Source organism: Hyaena hyaena, unplaced genomic scaffold (assembly GCF_003009895.1).
Source record: "Hyaena hyaena isolate Hyena2069 unplaced genomic scaffold, ASM300989v1 scaffold_9, whole genome shotgun sequence".
In the NCBI taxonomy this organism is placed as follows: domain Eukaryota; kingdom Metazoa; phylum Chordata; class Mammalia; order Carnivora; family Hyaenidae; genus Hyaena; species Hyaena hyaena.
The window spans coordinates 4953187-4975250 of NW_024080641.1; the positions used below are offsets into that span (position 1 = coordinate 4953187).

Here is a 22064-nt window from a genome sequence, read left to right on the forward strand (position 1 = left end):
CCCCCGCCCCCCCCTCCCTCCCCCGCCTGAAAGGTCCCTGATGCTTGGAAGGCTTTGCGTGATGTTTACTGCAGTGTTCACAGGGATTTACGCTCAGTCCTTCCCGCTGCAGTTTTGAAATTTCCTCGCTCTGCTTGAGAGAGAGGCGGTTCGTTGCAAACCCAGCCGTATTTTTGGGTGGAGCCGCCCAGGGCAGACGGCTCCAAGTTCGGGCCGCAACGGGATTGCCCAAACCAGCCTCGTTCTGGTGGGAATTTGGTTGCAGAGCAGGAGAGGACTTCAGAAGGTCAGGGGGATTCTGATACATTTTCACTGCGAGCCCCCTGGAGCAAAGGCTCATTATTCTGGATTTGCCAGGTGCTGAAGTGTCTCTCTGTCTCTCAAATAATCACCGACTCCTTTTCCATTATGAAAAGAAAAGCCAAGGTTTAATGTAGAAAATTTAGACAGTATGAGCTCGAAAAGAAGAGCATAAAATTAAAACCATCTTCTAAGTACCCAGGGAGGGTCACCGCTAAAAAATACCAGAGGTCCAGACTTCTACTGTCATCCATTCTGTCACCGTCAGAGGAAAGATCCCTGCCCCCTCCCAGCCTGAGGGTATGTAATGAGTTACCCGTCAGGACCTCAGGACCCCAGCGCAGCTCTTCCTGCCCACGGGTCCTGTCCCCGTGCTTTCATAAAATCACCTTTTTTTGCCCCAAAGACGTCTTCAACAATTCTTTCTTGGCCTTTGGCTTCGGACCCCACGAGTCCCCCCATCACCCCAAAACTTCATCATTTGGACCCAGGCAAATACTAGCCTGCTTTCTGTCACTCTCTCTCTCTCTTTTAAATATTTTTTTCTATAAAAATTTAAAGTTTTTTTTATTGTTGTAGAACCAACACGTAAAATGATCGTTTAAACTATTTTAAAGTGTGCAGTTTAGGGGCGCCTCGGTGGCTCAGTCAGTTAAGCATCCGACTTCAGCTCAGGTCATGATCTCGCAGTCCGTGCGATCGAGCTCCGCATCGGGCTCTGTGCTGACAGCTCAGAGCCTGGAGCCTGCTTCAGATTCTGTGTCTCCCTCTCTCTCTGACCCTCCCCTGCTCTTGCTTTGTCTCTCTCTCTCTCAAAAATAAACATTAAAAATAAAAAAAAAAGTCAAGTGTGGGGGCGCCTGGGTGGCTTAGTCGGTTAAGCATCCGACTTTCGCTTAGGTCATGATCTAGCGGTTCGTGGGTTCGAGCCCCGCGTCGGGCTCTGTGCTGCCTGCCAGCTCAGAGCCTGGAGCCTATTTCAGAGTCTGTATCTCCCTTTCTCTCTGACCCTCCCCTGCTCAAGCGGTCTCTCTCTCTCTCTCTCCTAGAAATAAATAAAAATATTAAAAAAAAAAATTGTACTGGGGTAGGCTTCACTTAGGAAAACTGTGAGAAGCTGGACTTTGAATCAATTCGACCATTTTCTCGTGCCACACAATCATTGTTTTAACAAATAAACACCTTTACCAAAAACCTATTTCATGTGAACACCATGATTTGTGAATGCCACTTTATGGAGGATGCGATGGAATGTTCCCAGTACCTTGCTGTGTGCATCTAANTTTTCTTTCTTTCTTTCTTTCTTTCTTTCCTTCCTTCCTCTCTCTTCTTCCTTTCTCTCTTTGCTTCCTTTACTTCTTTCTTTCTTCCTTTCCTCCCCTCCCCTCCCCTCCCCTCCCCTTTCCCTTCCCTTCCCTTTCCTTATCACGACACAAGGAAACCTTGAACCCATTAAGCAGTCACTCCCCATCACCCCTTCCCCCAGGCCCTGGCAACCCCTCCTCTCTCTCCTGTCTGTGTGGATTTGCCTGTTCTGGACATTTGCATAGACGGAATCCTACACTCTGTAGCCTTTTGTGGCTGACTTCTTTTCACTCTTTTGGGGTTCATGCATGTGGTAGCGCGCCAGCGCTGCACCCCTTTCATCGCTGAGCAATGTCGCGCTGTGTGTGGGCGGATGCAGCACGTGTTATCATCCACCTGCCGCGGCACCTGGGGCGTCTCAGCCTCCGGCCGCTGTGAACGGCGCGGCTGTGAACGCGGGTGTGCGGGGGCTTGTTTGGCGACCTCGTTTGCGTTTCTCCGGGCACCTGCCTGGAAGCGGAGTTGCGGGGTCACCTCGTTTTCCGCCCGAGTTTCAGGAGCACAGGACCTCGGCCCGAGCCTCTGCCCCCTGGAGGTTCCCGGACCTTGCAGCTCCTCTAGGTGGGGTGGCATCGGCCTGGAGCGCCCCCTCCTCCCCGTGGGAGCAGGGCTGGGGCGGGGAGGGCTTGGGGCTGCTTTCGCTTCTCCATTAGACACCCCCCCTTCCGCGTCCAACACGGATGATCGCGGTTTTCTCCATCTCCTGGGACGTGCGTACAGCTCCCACACCCCAGTTCCGGGGCCGCTCGCGGTCGCTGCGCTTGTGAATCCACAGGCCCTTCGGCCTCCCCATCAAGGGGTCACAGCCATCGGGCTGGGAACAGGCGCCGGAGGACCGCCGTCGGGACCTATGGCGACAGCAGGGGGCGCATACTCTTTGCGTAGCAGCTCCACCTCCGGGAGTGTGTCCTGCACTCGTGAGTCAAGACGCGGTGGGGGAAGTGAGCAAGGCCACTCGTTACAGCGCTGTCACGGGAGAAGCGCGGAAACGCTACAAACGTCCGTCCACTTCTTGGCTGAAGAAGTGCTGGGTGTCCCCCTGGCGAGTGCGGCTGGAAAAAGACTAACGGCACTCTCTCTGGTTCGTGCGTTCGAGCCCCGCGTCGGGCTCTGTGCTGCCAGCTCGGAGCCTGGAGCCTGCTTCGGATTCTGCGTCTCCCTCTCTCTCTCTGCCCCTCCCCTGCTCACGTTCTGTCTGTCTCTCAAAAATAAACATAAAAAAAAAAACTAAAATAAAGGCGCTTTGTCAGAATTTCCAGAAATCTTAGTACTAAAAGTATGGTGCCCAACGGTTTGTCTGAGACATTACCTAGTATGGAAAAAAGGACATATATTTGTTCTGTGTGCATTTAAAAAGCTTTTAAAATGTTTGTTTATTTTTAATGTTTATTTATTTCTGACTGAGAGAAAGAGAGACAGAGCACCAGGCATGGGAGGGGCAGACACAGAATCCGAATCGGACTCCAGGCTCTGAGCTGTCAGCACAGAGCCCGAGGCAGGGTCGAACTCAGGAGCTGTGAGATCATCACCCGAGCTGAAGCCCAACGCTTAGCCAACGGAGCCACCCAGGCATCTCAATGTTTATTTTTGAGAGAGAGCATGAGCCGGGGAAGGGCAGGAGAGAGAGAGACAGAAAGAGACAGACAGAGACAGAGGACCCAAAGTGGGCTCTGCGCCGACAGCACAGAGCCCTGTATGGGGCTCGAACTCACGAACCGTGAGATCACACACTGAAGTCGGAGGCTTAACCGACTGAGCCACCCAGGTGCCCCCGTTCTGTGTACCTTAATAACCTCACCTGACGCTAGTCCCATGGCTATGGCGGTGGGAGTGGTGGCTAAAAGGCGTTCCCTCATATGGCACAAAGGCTTTGCGGGTGTGATTGAGGACCTGGAGATGGGGAGCTTATGGAGAGGGGCCCACGTGGGTCTAATGTAGTCACAGGAAAGAGGGAGGCGGGGAGGTCAGAGGAGGAGGCTGGAACGTGGGGGCCCGGGGAGGAAAGGCCAGGTGATGGTCCTCACACCAAGGAAGATGGGGGCCACCTCCAGAAGCTGGGGAAACGGGGAGCAGAGTCTCCCCTGGGGCCTCTGGAGGAACCCACCCTGGGGAAGCCTTGTAGCCCCGTGAGGCTCATTCTGGACTTCTGACCTCCAAGAGCTGTAAGAATCATTTTTGTGTTTCAAGCCACAAAGTTTCTGGTAACACGGTTCCCCCATCTAAAATGGACTATTTGGTGGGTGTTGGTGTATTACATTAGTAATTTTCAAAACTTGTAGGAAAATAGAGGGGCGCCTGGGTGGCTCAGTCGGTTAAGCATGCGACTCTTCAATCTCAGCTCAGGTCCTGAGCTCAGGGGCATGAGTTCAAGCCCCAGGATGGGCTCTATGCTGGTTGTGAAGCGTATTTTAAAAGAAAATCGTAGGAAAATAGAGATGACCAAAATGGCCCATTTTAGGCATTTTAAAGTGTATAATTAATTACATTCTCAGTGTCGTGCGAAACTGGATGTCCGTAAGCAAAAGAATGAAGCTGGACCCTTTCCTTATTCTCTATGTGCAAATGAACTCAAAGTGGATGCCCTGATGTTTTTTTTTTTTTTTTAAATAACTCTCGATTTGGGGATGTTCATATAGGACGTAGTTAAAAATATTAAAGAGAAGGGCACCTGGGCAGCTCAGTCAGGTAGGCGTCTGACTTCGGCCCAGGTCATGATTTTGTGGTTCATAGGTTCGAGCCCCGCGTGGGTCTCTGTGCGGACAGCTCAGAGCCTGGAGCCTGCTTCGGATTCTGTGTCTCCCTCTCTCTCCGCCCCTCCCTTGCTCCTGCTCTCTTCATCTTTCAAGAATAAATAAACATTTAAAAAAACGATATAAAAACATTAAAAATAATATAAAATATTAGAGAAATAAAACGAGCTCTCCCCAGGACATCTGGGGATCCTGGGGAGGAGGGACATCCCTGTGGCCTTCCTGATTCAGGTGCTTGCTCCCACGCCCTTGCTTCTGTCCCACACGTTGACAGTCCACACAAAAGTCAGCCCCTCCCCCATTCCCACAGAAGACCCCCCTTTGCGCACTGAGACTCTAAGGTGTCATGAATTAACTTTAATGAGGGATGCGCAGGGTTTATGTAGTAGCAACGCGACGGATTTCTCACGTTGCCCCCACCCCCGCCCCTCACAGGTGGCCCGAGAACTTCCTGTTTTCTCTTGCAGGGCAGCTCATGCATCACGCTCTGGTTTAGTTAGCATCCTGGCCCGAGGCCTTATTCCCTGCAGGCTGTTTCCCCAACATGCAGTCTTTTTTTTTTTTTAATATTTTTATTTATTTCTAGGAGAGAGAGAGAGACACAGCTTGAGCAGGGGAGGGTCAGAGAGAGAGGGAGTCACAGACTGAAACAGGCCCCAGGCTCTGAGCTGGCAGTCAGCATAGAGCCCGACGCGGGGCTCGAACCCACGAACCGTGAGATCACGACCTAAGCGAAAGACGGATGCTTAACTGACTAAGCCACCCAGGCGACCCCCCCAACAGGCAGTCTTGCTGTGAGAGGACTTCTGGTGCCAGGACCCAAGACCAGAGACTGTGGTAAAGGAAACGTGTGCACAGTGTCTGGGCAGCTCTGCGTCTGGGACCTCGGGCCATGTCGTCCCTGGTCTGAGGGCCCTGTGTCTTGCACAGATGTGGTTCCTGCTCCCTCGGGGCCTCTTCCCCCTTGTTTTGACACTTTGCTTGCCTTGCTGGGTGACTGGCTCCCCTTCTCGGGTGGTCCCGCCAACCCCGCACCCTGGCTGTGATCTCCCGGGAACTGCGTCCTGGCAGGGGGTGCCTGGAACTCACACCCTCCAAGTTCCTGTCCACCAGTTGCTCCTGCTCCTGGGTCAGCGCTGAGCAGCTGAGGTCCAGCCTCGGGTTCTCTTAGGGATTGAGGGTCGGCAGCTATTTCTTATAACCACAGGGATTTCACCCATACGGAGATTTAGAAGTTCAAGGCCAGAGGTCAAATTCCTATAAAAATTCTCTGGCAGCTGGAACAGTCTATGTGGCCCCACGAGGCAGGAAAGGGGTAACCTTGCCCAAAGAAAGATTTGGCCCTTTGCCCTTTGCCCCTGGCTCCAGGAGGCAGGTCTTGGCCGACAGTCCTTTTAGTTTGCCTGGGGCTGTGGGTTGCACAGGACAGTTTACGCTAACAGTGTGATTGATAGGGGGACCTTAAGACAGGGTGTCTTGGCGGCACGGATCAATGTAAGTGGGGCCTTAAGACTTCTGCTCAGATCATGATCTCAAGGTTCCTGAGTTCAAGGCCCACATGGGGCTCTGGGCTGACAGTGCGGAGCCTGCATGGGACTCTCTCCCTCTCTACTGCTCTCTTTGCCCCTCCCCCACTTGTGCTCTCTCTCAAAATAAATAAACTTAAAAAAATAATATAGTGGGAAGGGAAGCAAAAATAATATAAAAACAGGGAGGGAGACCAAACCGTGAGAGACTGTGCAATACGGAGAATGAACTGAGGGTCGCTGGTGGGGTGTTGGGGGGCTGCGCTATCTAGTAGAGGGGCATTAATGGGGACTCCCTGTTGGGAGGAGCACCGGGTGGCATATGTAACTTCTATTCCTGAGATCATTATTACCCTCTACGTTAGCTTACTTGGATGTAAATTAAAAATAATAATAAATAGTTGAAAATAATCATACAGCGGCGCCTTGAGCTACAGAGGTGTTGGAGATCACAGTCAGCTCCGCGGGTGCTCGGCCGTCCCTCCCATGAGGGGGCCCTGGCAGAGACACTGCCACCAAACTGCGGACGTCCAACCTCGGTGTCCTTCCCTGGACGGCGGGACCCTGTCGTGCTGTCGCACACCGTCGCTGGGAGAAGTCAGTGCCGCCGAGCGGGGGGGACGGAGAGCGGCTGCGGGGTCTGTCTGGGCCGGTGCCCCCAGGGGCCCTTCACCCACGCTGCTGACCTGAATCATACTCTCGCCATGAGGACCTGAAGCTGCAAGTGTTACCCGGGGTCTGGGGGTCCTTTCAGGGATACCTGAACCGAGGGCGGTGGCGGGGACACCCGGACCTGCACCGGCCACGGCCCAGCGGGGCAGAGGGGACATTCTCGAGGTAGGTCTGGCATGAGGAAGGCGGCCAGTGTCTTTGGAGGGAGGCCTCCCCCACTGGGGCAGAGGCCGGCGGGGAGGCCCTGTCCTCCCCACCCCTAGTCTCTCTCTCCAGCAGTCCCGATGATGACGATGATGATGACACTGTCACCATGCTGTCACTTCGAGCTCTCTGTGGGCGGGTCCTGGAAAGAGCCACCGTTAAGGTCCACTGCGGTGTAGGTGATGCACTGGAAAGCAGAGAGTCAAACTTTAGCCACAGGGCCTTGCAACAAAACGTTCCCAGCGAGGCCAGCGAGTGGCAGGCCTGTCCCTGCCCCTCCCTGGGGGCCAGGGCGCCACACCCTCCCTTGATCACAGCCCAAAGGCCAACAAGCCATTGAGGAGGCAGCGTGAGTGAGCAGGCAGGGAAGGGGCGCCTGTGGACATGCAGATCCCCAGCGCAGACCCCCCCCCCAGACCGGACTCTCAGTGGGAGGGGGGGTCAAGCTTAGCAAACGGCTCAGCCGCGTCCGGAGGCAGGAGGCAGGAAAGGTCGGGAAGCACCGCTCGCGGCCTCTGGGGGAACGCTCCGGGACTGGCTTCTCACGCCAGGCTGGCTCCTGGGTACGGGCCGCAGGTGCCCAGGACATCTGCCCCCTCCTTGGGCGAGACCGGGCGCACAGTCTGTGGTTTGGGCAGAATCCACCCCCTCCCCCTCATCCCCGCAACCCTCCCCGGCTCCACCACCGCACTCACCCCATTGGCAGAGGAGCTGTTTCGGGCCCGACCTGGGGAGAGAGGAGGAGAGGTTGTCAGGGACTGATGACAGTGCCGGACGCCAGCACGCACGCGGGTGGCAGCGCCCGCTGAGTTCCTGGTACTGCTATTGACGCGGGGCGGCCACTCACCACCGCGGTTTATACATTTTGTAAAACAGGCCTGGGGTATATGCCTCCCCTGTTATTCGTTTTGCTATTAAGTATAAATGATTATTTCTTTATTAAAATGTTTTCTTTAATGTTTATATTTGAGAGTGAGAGAGACAGAGCGCAAGCAGGGGAGGGGCAGAGAGAGGGAGAGACACAGAATCTGAAGCAGGCTCCAGGCTCTGAGCTGTCAGCACAGAGCCCAACACGGGGCTCAAACTCACAAACTCTGAGATCATGACCTGAGCCGAAGTCGGACGCCCAGCTGAGCCACCCAGGTGCCCCTAAACGCATATTCCCCGAGCATGGGCTCTGGAACCTGATAGAAGATTCGAAATCCTGGCTCTGTCCTTTAGGAGCTGTGTGACCTTGGGCAATTGACTGAACCTCTCTGTGCCTCAAGTTTCCTCAACCATCAAACGGGTTTATTCAGCACATAAGAAATGTCCACTTTGGGGGAGTTTGGGCGGCTCAGTCGTCTGACTGTCTGGCTCCTGATTTTGGCTCAGGTCGTGATCTCACGGTTTGTGGGTTCAAGGCTTGCATCGGGCTCTGTGCTGGCCATGAGGAGCCTGCTTGGGATTCTCTTTCTCTCTTGCCCCCCAGCCCCCACTTGCTCACTCTCTCTCAAAAACGAATTAAAAACATTAATTAAAAAAAAACATTAAAAAGAAAAGAAATGTCTAGTTTACATCAGGTGCATTCGAGGCTCTGCAGATACATCCGTGAAGAAAAGAGACAAAAATTCCTGCCCGTACGGAGCCTGTATTAATCAGAGTGATAGTGCTGCCAGCAATGATGGATACAGCTCATACACACCCCGCCTGTGGCTTACCCTGTGCTAAATGCTGTGCGACGTGTGTTACCTACACAAGCAGGTACACGTACTCCCATTTCCAGATGAGGAAACCGAGTCAAAGAGAGGAGGTCATTTGCCCGCGATGACACAATTAATAAAGAAGTAAGAATGAGGGCCCAGACCCAGGCAGTCTGGTCTGTTTCTGGAGATGCCACACTTGGCACACACTTCCTCCAGGGGCCCTTGCGTGCCCGGCCTCGCGGCAGGTGGTGCTGGGGACATGGCCGTGGCCTTATGAATGACAGTTCTGGCTCTCCCCTCCGAGGGATCGCAGGGCGTTGGAGAGACCATGTCCCAGAATGGGGCAAGGGCTGGGGTGGGGGAGCCCAGGGAGATCAGGGAGGGCTTCCTGGAGGAGGAGGAGGGGGAGGAGGAGGAGGAGGAAGGGGCCTCCAGCTGGGACGTGAGGCAATTTTGTTCAGTGGTCGAGGGGACGAGCTTTGTAGTCAGCAGAACTGCTTTCTACTCCTCTGACTTCCCAGCTGACTGCAGCTCTCCAAGCAAACATCTCCTCATCTGTAAAATGGGGCTCACAGCACGAGGCCCGCTGCAGTGTACGAGTGTGTGCGCGCGCGCTCTTTTCAAGGAGAGGCTGCGCGGAAAGTGACGGCCAGGTAGGAAGAGCTCTGCAAAATGCCGCTCTTATACAGCTCTTCTCGCGAAGCCCAAGGACTTCACCAGAAGGGGCCGTGGGGAGGGTGCTCCAGGCAGGGAACAGCCTGTGTGAAGCCCTTGAGTTAAGAGCATCAGGCCCTTGGGGGGCGCCTGGGTGGCTCAGTCGGAGCGTCCGACTCCTGCTCAGGTCATGATCTCATGGTCCCTGGGTTCGAGCCCCGCGTCGGGCTCTGTGCTGACAGCTCAGAGCCTGGAGCCTGCTTCCGATTCTGTGTCTCCCTCTCTCTGCCCCTCCCCTGCTTGCACGCTTTCAAAAATAAATGAACAGTAAAAAAAATAAATAAATAAAAGTTTTGGGTCCTTTAGAGCATCAGGCATCCTTTAGGGTGTCCGTGCTGCTATGGTCCCTAAACATTTGTACAAGGAGTCAGTGATCCAAGGAGCCAGATTCCTTGAATGTGGGGCCCCCGTGTGTAAAACGGGGGGACCCCAAGGCACCCCGAGGCACTGAGGATTCAGTGGGAGATGGCCTAGGCGCCCGGCCACGACAGCTGTGGGGACATTCGCTCACGGCGGAGGGGCAGGGGATATGGTAAAGAGGAAGGACTCACGGGAGCGTCTGAGCCACCACAAAATCAGCAGCACCACCAGGACCACTATGACCACAATCAGGATGATCAGGACGATGGACAGGCCTCTCTGTGACACCTCCTTTGGAGACTCTGCTGGAAGAGAAGCAAGAGCCAGGGTTGGGTCCCCGGCCCCCAGACCCTTACTCCGAATCCTTTAGGAAGCTACCACTCCGCCTCCCTTGGTCTGTACCGTTCAGGGGGACTTGACCCCACCCTGTGGCTCTTAGCACGAGACTTCGACCCCGGCCTGGCTGATCAGAGCATTGCATTGTCCGTGGCTGTTGTGAGGGATTCCGAGGGCAGGGTGGGGGTGTGGGGGGGTGCGGGTTGTGACCCGGGCTGCATCAGTGACCGTCAGCCCTGGGACCTGGGCTAGAGCTACGGAAAGTGGTGTCTTCTCTCTCCTGGGGCTACTTAACCGGGGGAGACGCGAGGCCACAGCCGCTGAGGGGACATCTCGCCTCCCGGAGGGGGACCCTCTCTGAGCGCACATGCAGTCGGCCCAGAGCAAAGCAGAGACGGGAGACGTAAAGGAAAGTTCTGGGGTTACCCCCAGCTGGAGCGTGTGGATCTGACCGCACCTGAAGGTGCGTTTTTCAATAAAGTCCCGTTTTTTTTGTTTTTTGCTTAGACTATTTTGAGCTGGGCTTCTATCAACCGCAATGGACAGAGGGCTGCCTAATATGGTTGGGAAGGCCTTTCGGGGTCCCTGGGGACAAGCCTCAGGCAACAGCCCCGGCCTGGGTTTGCGGCGTGGCGCAGGTGTGGCCGTTGCAATGGGTCAGACGGTGCATTCATGGGGTGAAGCGGACCGCTGGTCCTTCCGGGAGGGGGCGAGGGGTTGAATGGGAATTCGGGAGCGTTCTTGTGGCTGAAGGCTCCCTAACCAGGGATCGCCTCCGCACCTCTCCCTCCGGAGGGATCTGTTCCCTTCGGTCCCTCTGTTCTCTCCACCCGGGGTGGGGGGAGGGGGTCCTCACCTGTCACCAGGACGGTCAGTTCTGCCTGGCCAGTCCCTAGGGCGTTGGTGACGCGGCAGACGAAAGTGGTGTTGATTGACTTGTCCACGGTACGGATCAGGAGCCGTGAGCCCTGGGGCTCAGCAGAGGGTGGCACGGGACCCTGGGTCCTGGGAGACACGGACGGGCGAGGAGGCGGCAGGTGTGAGCTCTAACTGTATGAAGCTAAGCCAAGCGAAGGCCCGAAAGTTCCCTGAGTCCTCCTCTCATGCCCACACCCAGCCCGGCAGCAGGTGCCGTCCGCCCCACCTTCAAACCCTCTCCAGACTCTGACCACTCGGCCGTCCTCCCTGGGGGCCGAGCACCCACCCCCACCCCGTTCCTGGGCTGCGTCGGCCACCTTCTCACAGGGCTCCCTGCCTCCACGGCAGTGGGCAGAGAGATCCCGTTAGAACGAAGCTGTTCGCCACCCTGCGCTCTTCAGTCAACCTGTGACTCCTGCGTCACTCCGTGTAGACCCCAAGTACAGACCCCATGAGCCGGCTGCGGGTACCACTGTCCACACTGTCTGCTACGCCCCCCATGGGGCCCTACTCATCTTCGAACGCTACAGTGATGCCACCACCTCAGGGCCTTTGCATATGCTGTTCCCTCTGCCGGGAATGGTGTTCCCCTGTGTCCTGGCACAGCTCACCCTCACTTCCTTCAGGCCTCTGCTCAGACGTCACCTCAGTGGCACCTTCGCTGGCCACGCTGTTTTAACTGCCACGTCCCCCTCCCCTGCTTTACCTCTTCCCCAGCATTAATCCTTGGCCGACACCCTCTGCTTTACAGTATTACTTTGTTTACCCTTTCCCTCCCTGGCTAGAATGGAGGCGCCAGGAGGGGAGGGAATTTGGTCTGTTTTATTTGCCAAGGTATGTTGGCCAATGGCACTCAAGGAACAGTCAAAACACTTTGGTGTAATGGATGGAGGAGACGCCAGCGCGGGTCTGGGGCATTTTGCGGAGCTGGGACGGAACCCGGCTATGTGGCTCCCGCGCCTACATCGCGGCTGGTGGTTTGAGGTGGGACAGTAAAGGCATCAGCCGACACCATTGGAAGAGCTTTGACTGAGATTCCTTTGACTGGCGGTAGAGACTTGACTGCGGCCATCCCGACACAGACAGGCAGGGACGGCCACCACTGCTGCATCCGCGTGGGTGCAAACGGGGCACGAGCTCACGTTCAGACCCGTCAAATAAGCGAGGATGGAGCCAGCATCACTGGAAAGGGGACCATGGACGCTTCGAAATGCACGAAAGGTGAAAGACTGCCGGATGGAGGGAGGGGTGGACTGAGGGACAGAAACGTGCTAGAGCGAGTCCAGCAAAAGGTCAGTGGGAGAATCCACACGGTGGGTGTTCACTGGAAAATTCTTAACATCTTTTCTGTATGTCTAAAAACTGCCCTGAGGAAACGTTGAGGGGAAATGGGGAGGTGGGTCGATGGGCTGGGACCCAGGAAGGCGTTCATGCGTTAGGGGAAAAGTTTTGAAATTGTACCTGTAGCAGTTTTTGTTCAGAAGCATAGAGAATAAAAGACAGGAAGGATATATAACAATGGGTAATGGTGGATATTTCTGGAGCTGGCTGGGTACACTTGACTACGGGTGCTGTTTTTTCTTGCTCATTACTGGATTGTCTCAAGTTTCTATGATGGTCAGAAGTTATTTTGTAATAAGAACGAAAGCCCGGTACAAATTTTCTAAGACAATCTGTCCCTTTGCCTTTTTCTTTCCCCACTCTTAACCCTGGCTTTGGCATGAACTTGAGGAAATCTGACTGCTCTGTACTGGGGCCAGACCTGCTCCATCAGAAGTGACTGAGCAGACTACATGAGGGGACCGGGTGGGGGTGGGGAGGTAGCACAGCCCAGAGGTTAAGAGGGTTGGTTTGCAGCCACTTCTGCCCCCTTGTGGCTATGGGACCCCCCCGAAGGACTGTACCTATTGGGGCCCAACTTATCTTTCTTCTTTAATTTTTAAAAAGTGCTTATTATTTTTGAGAGAGAGAGAGACAGAGCGCGAGTAGGGGAGGGGCAGAGAGAGAGGGAGACCCAGAATCTGAAACAGGCTCCAGGCTCCGAGCTGTCGGCCAGAGCCCGACGCGGGGCTTGAACTCATAAACTGTGAGATCATGATCGGAGCAGAAGTCAGATGCTTCACTGACTGAGCCACCCTGGCGCCCTGGGCCCCAACTTATCTTTAATCCCAGGGTAATAGTGCTTCCTATGCCCAGAGTGTGGGCATCACATGGGGTCAGGTGACCACGGGTGCACAGCAGACAACGGACAAGAACAGGTGTAATGGTGAACCTGAACTAACCCCCTTTATAAACTGTGCGCACCAGACAGAAATTTCACTGGGACCTAAAGTCAACTCCTCTCTTTTTACTTTCTTGTGCCTCCCTCCTCCCTCAGGCTCAGGAATTCTGCCCCCAGCCCCTCCTCCCTCAGACCCAGGGGTCCAGGCCCCCAGCTCCTCCTCCCTCAGATCCAGGGAACCAGGCCCCCAGCCCCTCCTCCCTCAGACCCAGGGAACCAGGCCCCCAGCGCCCCCCCCAGACTCGGGTCCAGGTCCACCCAGGACTCACGTGCTCCAGTTGTAGCCCGTGGGCTCTGGTTTGCTGCGGACGTCACAGGTCAGGGTGGCCTCGCTGTGGCCGAGGTACCAGTTATCATCATAGCCGGAGATGGAAACCTCGGGCGGGTCTGGAGGAAACAGACACACAGACCCTTCAGGGGGGCCAAAGACATGTGGGATCATGTCGTAATGAGGAAAGGCCTCCTTGATTTTGGGAACAGCTCAAGAGAGAGACATCTGTCAGGAGCCCAGGGCAATGGATCCCCTCAGAGAATAAATAAGAGGCCAGAAGTCCTCAGCAGGGTGGGAGATAGCGGGGTGTTGAGAAGGCTTCTCAGGACCTGTTTCTCTCTACTCGTTTTCCTGGGTAAGCCAGGTCCTTGTGTGCCTTGGGTGTCCTGTGAGAAAAGGCCTCTTAGACACTCATAACCCACAGAAGCATATTCAAGGCTCTGACAAGTCCTGCAGGAAGAATCCTGGATGACCCTGCTTCAGCTGCTATTTATCCAGCCTAAATGTGATTGGCCAGGAAGGTGTTTCAAAGTCCCTGGTGGGGCACCTGGGTGGCTTAGTCGGTTAAGCGTCCAACTTTCGCTTAGGTCATGATCTCGCGGTTCATGGGTTCGAGCCCTGCGTCAGGCTCTGTGCTGACAACCAGCTCAGAGCCTGGAGCCTGTTTCAGTCTGTGACTCCCTCTCTCTCTGACCCTCCCCTGCTCACGCTGTCTCTCTCTCTCTCTCTCTCTCTCCTAGAAATAAACAAAACATTAAAAAAAATTTAAAAAAACAAAACAAAAAAACAAATTCCCTGGGGGGAAGGCCAATGAAACAGAGTGGGTTTTTTCTCTCTCTTTTTTTTTTTTTTTTTTTGGTGGGGAGGAAGCAGTGTCAATCCCTTCCTCCCTCACACCCAGTGGCAAGGTTGAGGGTGTCCAGTGTAGACAGTGCCTGAGGGAATCAGTGTAGCAACTACTTGGAGGGAGTACTCAGTGTAGACAGTGAAGGGAGGACACAGCCCCCTGGATGAGCCAGTGTAGACAGTACTGGGAGCCAGCGCGAGACAGAACCGAGGAGAGACAGAACCGAGAACCAGCAGAGAAAATGTCAAGTGTCAATGTCGACAGACGTCACAGCAGGCGGTCTAGACAATGTGGGGAGCAGCGACAACTTCCCACAGCTGGTGGCCAAGCTTCCCACAGCGGGGGCAGCGCGGTCTGTGGCCCATGCGTCCGGCATGGATGATGGAGAAACAGTGTAGAAAATGGTCACAGGACGTGGTATAAACAATGCAGGAAGCACTGTAGCCATGAGCAAGGTCGGTGTAGACAGCTGGCTCGGGAAGCGGGTGGAGGCAGTGTGCGTAGACGATGCTCAAGGGAGAACGGGGTGGGGTGTCCATGCAGACAGAGCCAGGGTAGATGAGAGAAGTGATGAAGGACGCAAAAGACACTGCTGTCGGGACCCAGGGCCCCCCGTGGACAACGTGGTGGGGCAGAGACCGTCGTGTGGAAGCCCTGCTCTTGCTCACACTGGGCACACTCACAAGGCACAGCGAGGGTCACGGGCAGCAGGACGGGCTTCTTGAAGCTCTCGTGCTCCACTCGGCAGGTGACGTTCTGGCCGTCCGCCTGGCTGGAGGGCATGATGGTCAAGAGGCTGACGACATCGGCTGTGCCAGGCAGGTGTCCTGGCACCAGGCTCTCATTGGCCTTCCCGCCCGGGAGTGACCAGGAGATCCGGGCGGGCGGGCGGCCTCCACGGGACGTGCAGCGGGCCACGGGCACGGGCCCCGGGCCGAGCGGGCCGAGCGGGACCTCCTCGGGCTCAGCCTTGTTCTCCGGCTGGGCTGTGGAGGGGAGCGAAAGGGACCGGTTAGTCCTCGCCTGCGGTCCTTCAATGGACAGCTCAGCAGCGGGCGGGGGAGCCGGCTGAGAGAACAGGAGGGCCAGGTTCAAATCCCAGCTCCGTCCCTGAGCCACTGGGTGGCTTCGGGCACGTCTGTGCCTCAGTTTCTCTGCCTGTCAACTGGGGATAATGATAGGCTCACAGGCAATGAGATTATGCAGAAAATCGTACTTGGCGCATAACAACTGCTTGGTAACTGATATTATTGGGAAGTGAAGGCATTGCCTGGTGGTATGATGGGCAGTGTCGGGCACCCGGGCATGACTGAGACGGCCCTGGACCTGCCTTCATAGGGTACACAGTCCAGGGGGAAGACAGACTTCCCCACATACTGGCACCCCAGAGCGGGCCAGGCTGGGATGGGGGACCCCAGAAGGAGTGCTGCAGTCTGTGGTAGCAGTTAAGGAGGCCTTCATGGAGGAGGGAAGGGCTGAGCAGGTCGAGAAGGGAAGTGAGGGGCTCAAGGTGACGCAATTGTAATGGACAGAGCTAGGCTTTCACACAGGTCTGACTCCAAACCCATCTTGACCATTTCTCTTTCTCTTATATGTATATATGTATATATATATATACACACACATATATATGTATGTATAAACACACATATATGTATGTATATACACATGCATATATGTGTATATATATACTTTAACGCTTATTTATTTATTAAAATTTTTTTTCAATGTTCTTATTTATTTCTGAGAGAGAGAGACAGCGTGAGCAGAGGAGGGTCAGAGAGCGAGGGAGACACACAATCCGAAACAGGCTCCAGGCTCTGAGCTAGCTGTCAGCCCAGAGCCCGACGCGGGGCTCGAACCCACGAACCGCGGGATCATGACCTAAGCGAAAGTCGGACGCTTAACCGACTAAGCCACCCAGGCGCCCCTCCTTTATCATAATTCTGGTGATCCCCAAACCTGGGGTTTCACTTGGTTCCTTCCTCATTATTGTCTGTTGTTGTAGTGTGATTATGGGCGGGAAGTTTCTCTTAAATTTGACTCACTGGTTGGGTTTTTTTTTTTTTTGTAAAATACTGAGAATTTTATGTAAAGTACATAAAATTTCCAAAACAACTATTACCTGGTCTACTTGGTATCTGGGATGAGTAGGTTGCTAACAAAAATATTATCTGACATTAAAACTAGTTTCTATCTCTGCCGGCATGGAGTTTGGAGGAGCTTCACTGCAGACATGAAAAGCCGTGTTTCTAGTTGTTCCTTTTTGTTTCTAATAAACATTTTTAAATGTTTTTATTTTATTTCTTGATGAAGAGACAGAGTGCGAGTGGGGGAGGAGCAGAGAGAGAGAGGGAGACACAGAATGGGAAGCAGGTTCCAGGCTCTGAGCTGTCAGCACAGAGCCCAGCTCTGGCTCGAACTCACGAACTGTGAGATCACGACCTGAGCTGAAGTCAGACGCTCACCGGACTGAGCCCCCCAGGCGCCCCTAGTTGTTTCTGAGTCACATAAAGGATCACAGTAGGGGCTGCAGAATGTGGTGCACAGCATAAAGGACGCTCTCAGGACCAAAGTGACGGAGGTGGATGAATGTTTTTCCCATCTGCCACTGGGTATTGTGAGCCCCCCAACACCGTCCCTGCGATTATCTCCTCTCAGGTTCATGGCCAGCGACCCGCGAGGCTTCCGCAAAGGACGTTTTCTCTGGTTTTCCCACGACAGGGGCTTTGATGGCTGGGGCATATTCTAAAGCAGTCATGACCGGGCCGGGCCGCAGGGACAGACTATACGTGGCTTTGGGGTTGCTATCAGAGGTGCCTCATCCAGGATGAACCGCAGTGCTCGATTCAGAATTTGATAATGAAAATATTCCGGTGCGAAGCCTAGGACCACAGCATGAAGATCCCTTTTTTTGTGGGCGCCTGGGGGGCTCAGTCGGTTCAGGGTCTGACACCGGCTCAGGTCATGATTTCACAGTTTGTGGGTTCGAGCCCCGCGTTGGGCTCTGTGCTGACAGCTCAGAGCCTGGAGCCTGCTTCGGATTCTGTATCTCCCTCTCTGTCTCTGCCCCTCTCCCGCTCACTCTCTGTCTCTGCCTCTCCCCTGCTCATGCTCTTTGTCTCTCTCAAAGATAAACAGGGGCGCCTGGGCGGCTCCGTCGATTAGCCCTCCGACTCTTGGTTTCGGCTCAGGTCACGGTCTCACGGTTCATGGGTTTGAGCTCCACATCGGGCTCTGCACTGACAGCGTGGAGTCTGCTTGAAATTCTCTCTCTCCCTCTCTCTCTCTGCCTCTCCCCTGCTCATGTGCTCTCTCAAAATAAATACACTTGAAAAAAATAAACATAAAAACAAAGATCACTTGTTTGAATTCCTCTGAAATCAGGTAGCGCCCCTGATCATCCCCTGGGAGCATGGGACCAACCTGTTTCTGCCTTTCCAGTCTGTTCTGTGCATTCTGATCATTAATGAAGATAATGGAGAAGGTGGGAAGGAGTTAAGTTCCTTGAAGCCCGCTCCTGTGTTTCAGCTCTCCCTCCTCTACCAACGGGAGTAACAGCCATTGACAGCGGCACAAGCTCCCAGGGGCCTCAGTTCTAAACCCGATTAAAGTCCTGAGACCCTCAGGACAGCTTTCTGACGGCGGCACTGTGGTTACCAAGCCCATTTTACAGAGGAGGCAAGGAGAATCCGAGATGAAAGCACTGGCCAAGCTGGGGGCAAACGCCGGCCCCTGCCAGCCCCCTCCCTGTCCCCCCCTTTTCTGCCCCGCACGCCTCCAGGATATTCTCCCCCCAGCCTGCAAGATCTTAACCTCGGGCTCCCGGGCCTTAACTCTCTTCCAGCCTCCAGCCCCTTCCCTCTCTGCGTCCCTCCGTCTCCGCCCCCCATCATTGCTCCACCTCCTCCTTTAGCCCGCCCAGAATCTCCGCCCCCCACCCCTGCGCCTCCCTCCACCTCCCCCCAGCCCCCAGCGGGGTCCCTGCAACGCCCTCGCCGCCGCGCTCCCCTGCTCACCCAGCACGCGAAGCCGGATGCGCGCGCTCTTGCTGCCGTCCGGGAACAGGGCGAAGCGGCAGGTGTAATTGGCTTCGTCCTCCAGGCGCAGCCCTCGAAGGGCCAGCGTCGCGTCCCGCAGCTCCTCGCCCCGCCTGGCGGCCACGAACTCCAGCCGCCCGGGCTCGGGGAAGCTGGAGCCCTGTGTGGGGTGGAAGACCGCCACGTTGACGTCGTCCCCCGCCGCGGTGCGCCGCGTCCAGGTCGCCTGGGTCACCTGCACTTTGTGTTCCAGGGGGGGCAGGTTGCACTTGAGCTCCACCGTGTCGCCCGGGAAGCCGAGCACCTGCTCTGGAGCCTGCACATCGACCGTCCCGGTCCCTGCGGGGGAAACGAGGTGGGGAGGTGGGGACGGGGTTCAGATCCGGGTCTGCGGGCTTCCGCTCACACTGGGTCACCGACCCGACCGCGCCAATTCACGGGGCCATTATTACCGTATTTCCCCGTTCTCAGCATCATCGATGTGTTTAAATGTAGTTAAAAACTTAAAGCTGCCACTGAAACCATTTCAAAGGGCACGATGCCCGTGGCATTAACTTGTGCATGTAATCATCACCGATAACTAGTTCCAGAGGTTTCTATCAGCTCAGTGTCATCAATGCCGCTGTGACGCTGTCATTATACAGCACGTCTCACTGAGGGATGGGAAAAGGGGCAGAAACACTTAAGTCTTCGAATCCATGAAATACGGTATTATTATTATTTATTATTATTATTATTATGCATGAATCCCGACTGGGAGAAGGTTTGTACATCCTGGCACAAGAGGGTGGGTGATTATAACCCAAGGATTTTGGATCCCTTCCAATCTCTGCTGTGAGGCTGCAGGCAGGTTACTCAAACTCTCTGATGCTTTTTCCTAATTTGTAACATGGGGCTAATAACAGTTAATGCTCACAGTTTGCTTACACAGATCACGGGCTGTTCTAAGTATTTTATGCATCTCTCAGCATTGAGTCCCTAAACAGCTCCTTGAGGCAGGCACTACTGTCAGCCCCACTTTACAGATGGGGAAACCAAGGCACGGAGTCATTTGCTCTAGGACACAGAGGGGGGTAAATGGGAGAAGTGGGATTTGGACCCTGGGGTCTGACATCTAACCCATAAGGCTGTGTATTAAAATCTTTCAGCCTCGGGGCACCTGGGTGGCTCAGTGGGTTGAGGGTTGAGCATGAGACTTCAGCTCTGGTCATGACCTTGAAGTGCGTTTGTGGCTTCAAGCCCTGCATCCAGCTTGCTGCTGTCAGCGTGGGGTCCTGCTTCAGACCCTCTGTCCCTCTGTCTCTCTGCCCTCCCCCCCAGCTCTCACTCTGCTCTCTCTCTCAAAAAAGTAATACTTAAAAAAATTAAAAAAATAAAAAACTAAGAAAAAAATCTTTCAGCCTAGGGCTTCAGCACACAGTAGGTCCCCGATATATGTATTGGCTCATACTGATATTAATAAATAAAATCCTATGCATTCTTATTATTAATAAAGATAATGGAGAAGGTGGGAAGGAGTTAGGTTCTTTGAACGCCAGTACTCCTACTCATTAGCTGTAGGTCTGTGTGTGGGTGGTTTCACTTCTCTGAGCTTCACTTTTCTCCTCTGTGAAATGGGCATGGTTATAGCACAGTAGAGTTGTTGGGAAGAGGAGGGGATGAAATCTTTGTAAAGGGATTAGCGCATGCCAATGACTCTATCAAGGTGAATGGTATAATCAGTATGTTATAAGGAAGAGGAAGCTGGGAGGTAGCGGACAGAGGTGCCTGGAGTGTGCTGTGTGGAGGAGGGCACAGCGTGGACACAGGGTCTGTGCTGTGTGGAGTGGTGAGCACGCCAGTGTGGGCTCCAATGCCAGCTCTCCCATCGATGCGCTTTGTGGCTCTGGGCAAGTGAGCCTCCTTCTCTGGTGCATTCCTCCACCAGGGGGCAGGCCTCCCCCACCCTGAGAGGAGTGTACTAAACACACACAGGTGCCTACTCTGTGCCAGGCCCTGAGCTGCCTCCTTAGAAGTGGCCTCCGGCAACCCTCTCCACGGCCCCACGACGTGTGCATTAGTACTTTCATCCCCACTGGACAGAGAGGGCAAGTGTGTTCCTGAGGGTCAAGCCACTTTCCTTTTTAATTTATTTGGGGGGGGGAGGGGCAGAGAGAGGGAGACACAGAATCCGAAGCAGGCTCCAGCTCTGAGCTGTCAGCACAGAGCCCGAGCTGTCAGCACAGAGCCCGACGCGGGGCTCAGACTCAGAGACCCCGAGATCATGATCTGAGCAGTAGTCAGATGCTTTACCCAGTTGAGCCACCCAGGCGCCGCAGGGCCGCTGCTCCTTGCTGGTGCCTTGGGCAAGTTACTTCCTCTCTCTGTGTCTTAGTCTCCTCATCTGTAATTGTTGGCTACAGTAGGACCCGTGTTGGGAATCTCCTTAAGGGGTTTAGGTTTCTGTGAACTCCTCACGCCTTGGGAGAAGCGCCCTGTGTTCTGGGAATCACCTTTTGGGAAACGCCGACATGGGGCACTGTGGCTTCCCCAAGTCTGCATTCGGTATGGATACTGTTCACGTGGATTATCCCTATGGTTCTTACCAAGTGCAACATCGCTCACCGTCTTCCCGGGGCACAGTCTTACGGGGTAGGTAGAAGCCCTCCCCACCCCCAACACATTTTACGGAAACAGAGTCAGGGCCATCTGATCTCAGGGCTGTATCCCCAGGAACACTGCCTGAAGCACAGTAAGCGCTCCGGAAACGCGTAAGGAATGAATGAATGCATGCATGCGTTCATACTGGACACGACCCTGGACGCAGTGTAGACCAGCCCGGGGGCCAGCCCTAGGCTCTGCCCCTTCCTGGCTCGCCCAGGCAAGCGGCTTGACCCTCAGGAACGCCCTCGCCCTCTCTGTCCAGTGGGGAGGAAAGCACTAATGTCCCTAGATCCATACATTTGGGGTCAGAAGCGGAACGGGGTTATGTGCCGCCGCCCTCCGGTCCCCCGTCAAGCGCTCCCTTGTCCCCGATCAGCGGCCCGCTGGAGTTTGGGGGGGGGCACATCCGGCCCCGGTGAATTGAAGGGCCGGGGCATGAGTCATCCTCTGCTGAGATTCTCCCAAAAGCTGGTGGCCCTACGGTGTATCCAAGTCTGGCCTGGGTCGGGCCCGGGGACCCAAGCTCTCCAGGCCCCGGGGCGGCTGGGAAGCCGGGAGGCCGCGCATCCCCGCAGGTGAAGGGGGGGGGGGGGGGGGGGGGGGGGGGGGGGGGGGGGCGGCACTCACCTGCTCTCGCGGACGCCCAGAGCAGCCACAGCAGTGATAGCAGCAGCAGCTGGCACACCATCCTGGGTCCCTCCGCGAGCGCGGTCGCCGCTGGGGCCGAGCCTCCTCCCCGGGTCTGCTGGGCCACCGCCCGACTCGGGACTGCTGCCTAGGAATCCCCGGGGCGACACCGGCGCGCTCGCAGAGACAGTCCCGACTGGGAAGTTACGCACCGCTGGTGCCGCCCCTGGTAGCTGCGGGGGGGGGCGGGGCTGCGCCGGAGCCTCTGCGCCTGCGCGCCGGAGCCCAGGGTACCGGTGGGGGCTTGTCGTCACCCCGGGCGGGCGGACTGTCCCCCGCAGGGACACAACGGGAGCTTTGTTCTCCTTCGTGCCAGTGTAATGAGCCCACTGAGTGGCGGTGATTTCGACGGCGCAGGGTAGTGATTCAACAGTTCCGCACACTTCTCCGCGCTCGTCGTGACTAGTGTACCCTTCACCCCTTCTCCCCACCCCTCTCCCCCACCTCCCCACCCCTCCCCCCCAC

General features: G+C 55.3%; 1 protein-coding gene across 2 annotated transcripts; it reads right to left on the bottom strand.

The window, feature by feature from the left end:
- Window positions 1-6067: 6067 nt before the first annotated feature.
- On the bottom strand, window positions 6068-21882 carry PVR (PVR cell adhesion molecule). Of its 2 annotated transcripts, none has more exons than XM_039248934.1 (8): window positions 21540-21882; window positions 18249-18608; window positions 14913-15215; window positions 13381-13498; window positions 10769-10917; window positions 9768-9878; window positions 7513-7544; window positions 6068-7004 (listed from the first exon to the last, which is right to left on the bottom strand). In XM_039248934.1, exons 1-8 carry the CDS (start codon window positions 21598-21600, stop codon window positions 6933-6935), a joined length of 1206 nt encoding a protein of 401 aa, XP_039104865.1. In that variant the 5' UTR covers window positions 21601-21882; the 3' UTR covers window positions 6068-6932. The 2 variants fall into 2 exon arrangements, with proteins under 2 accessions (XP_039104865.1, XP_039104858.1); XM_039248927.1 differs by having other exon boundaries at window positions 9768-9881.
- Window positions 21883-22064: the final 182 nt, after the last annotated feature.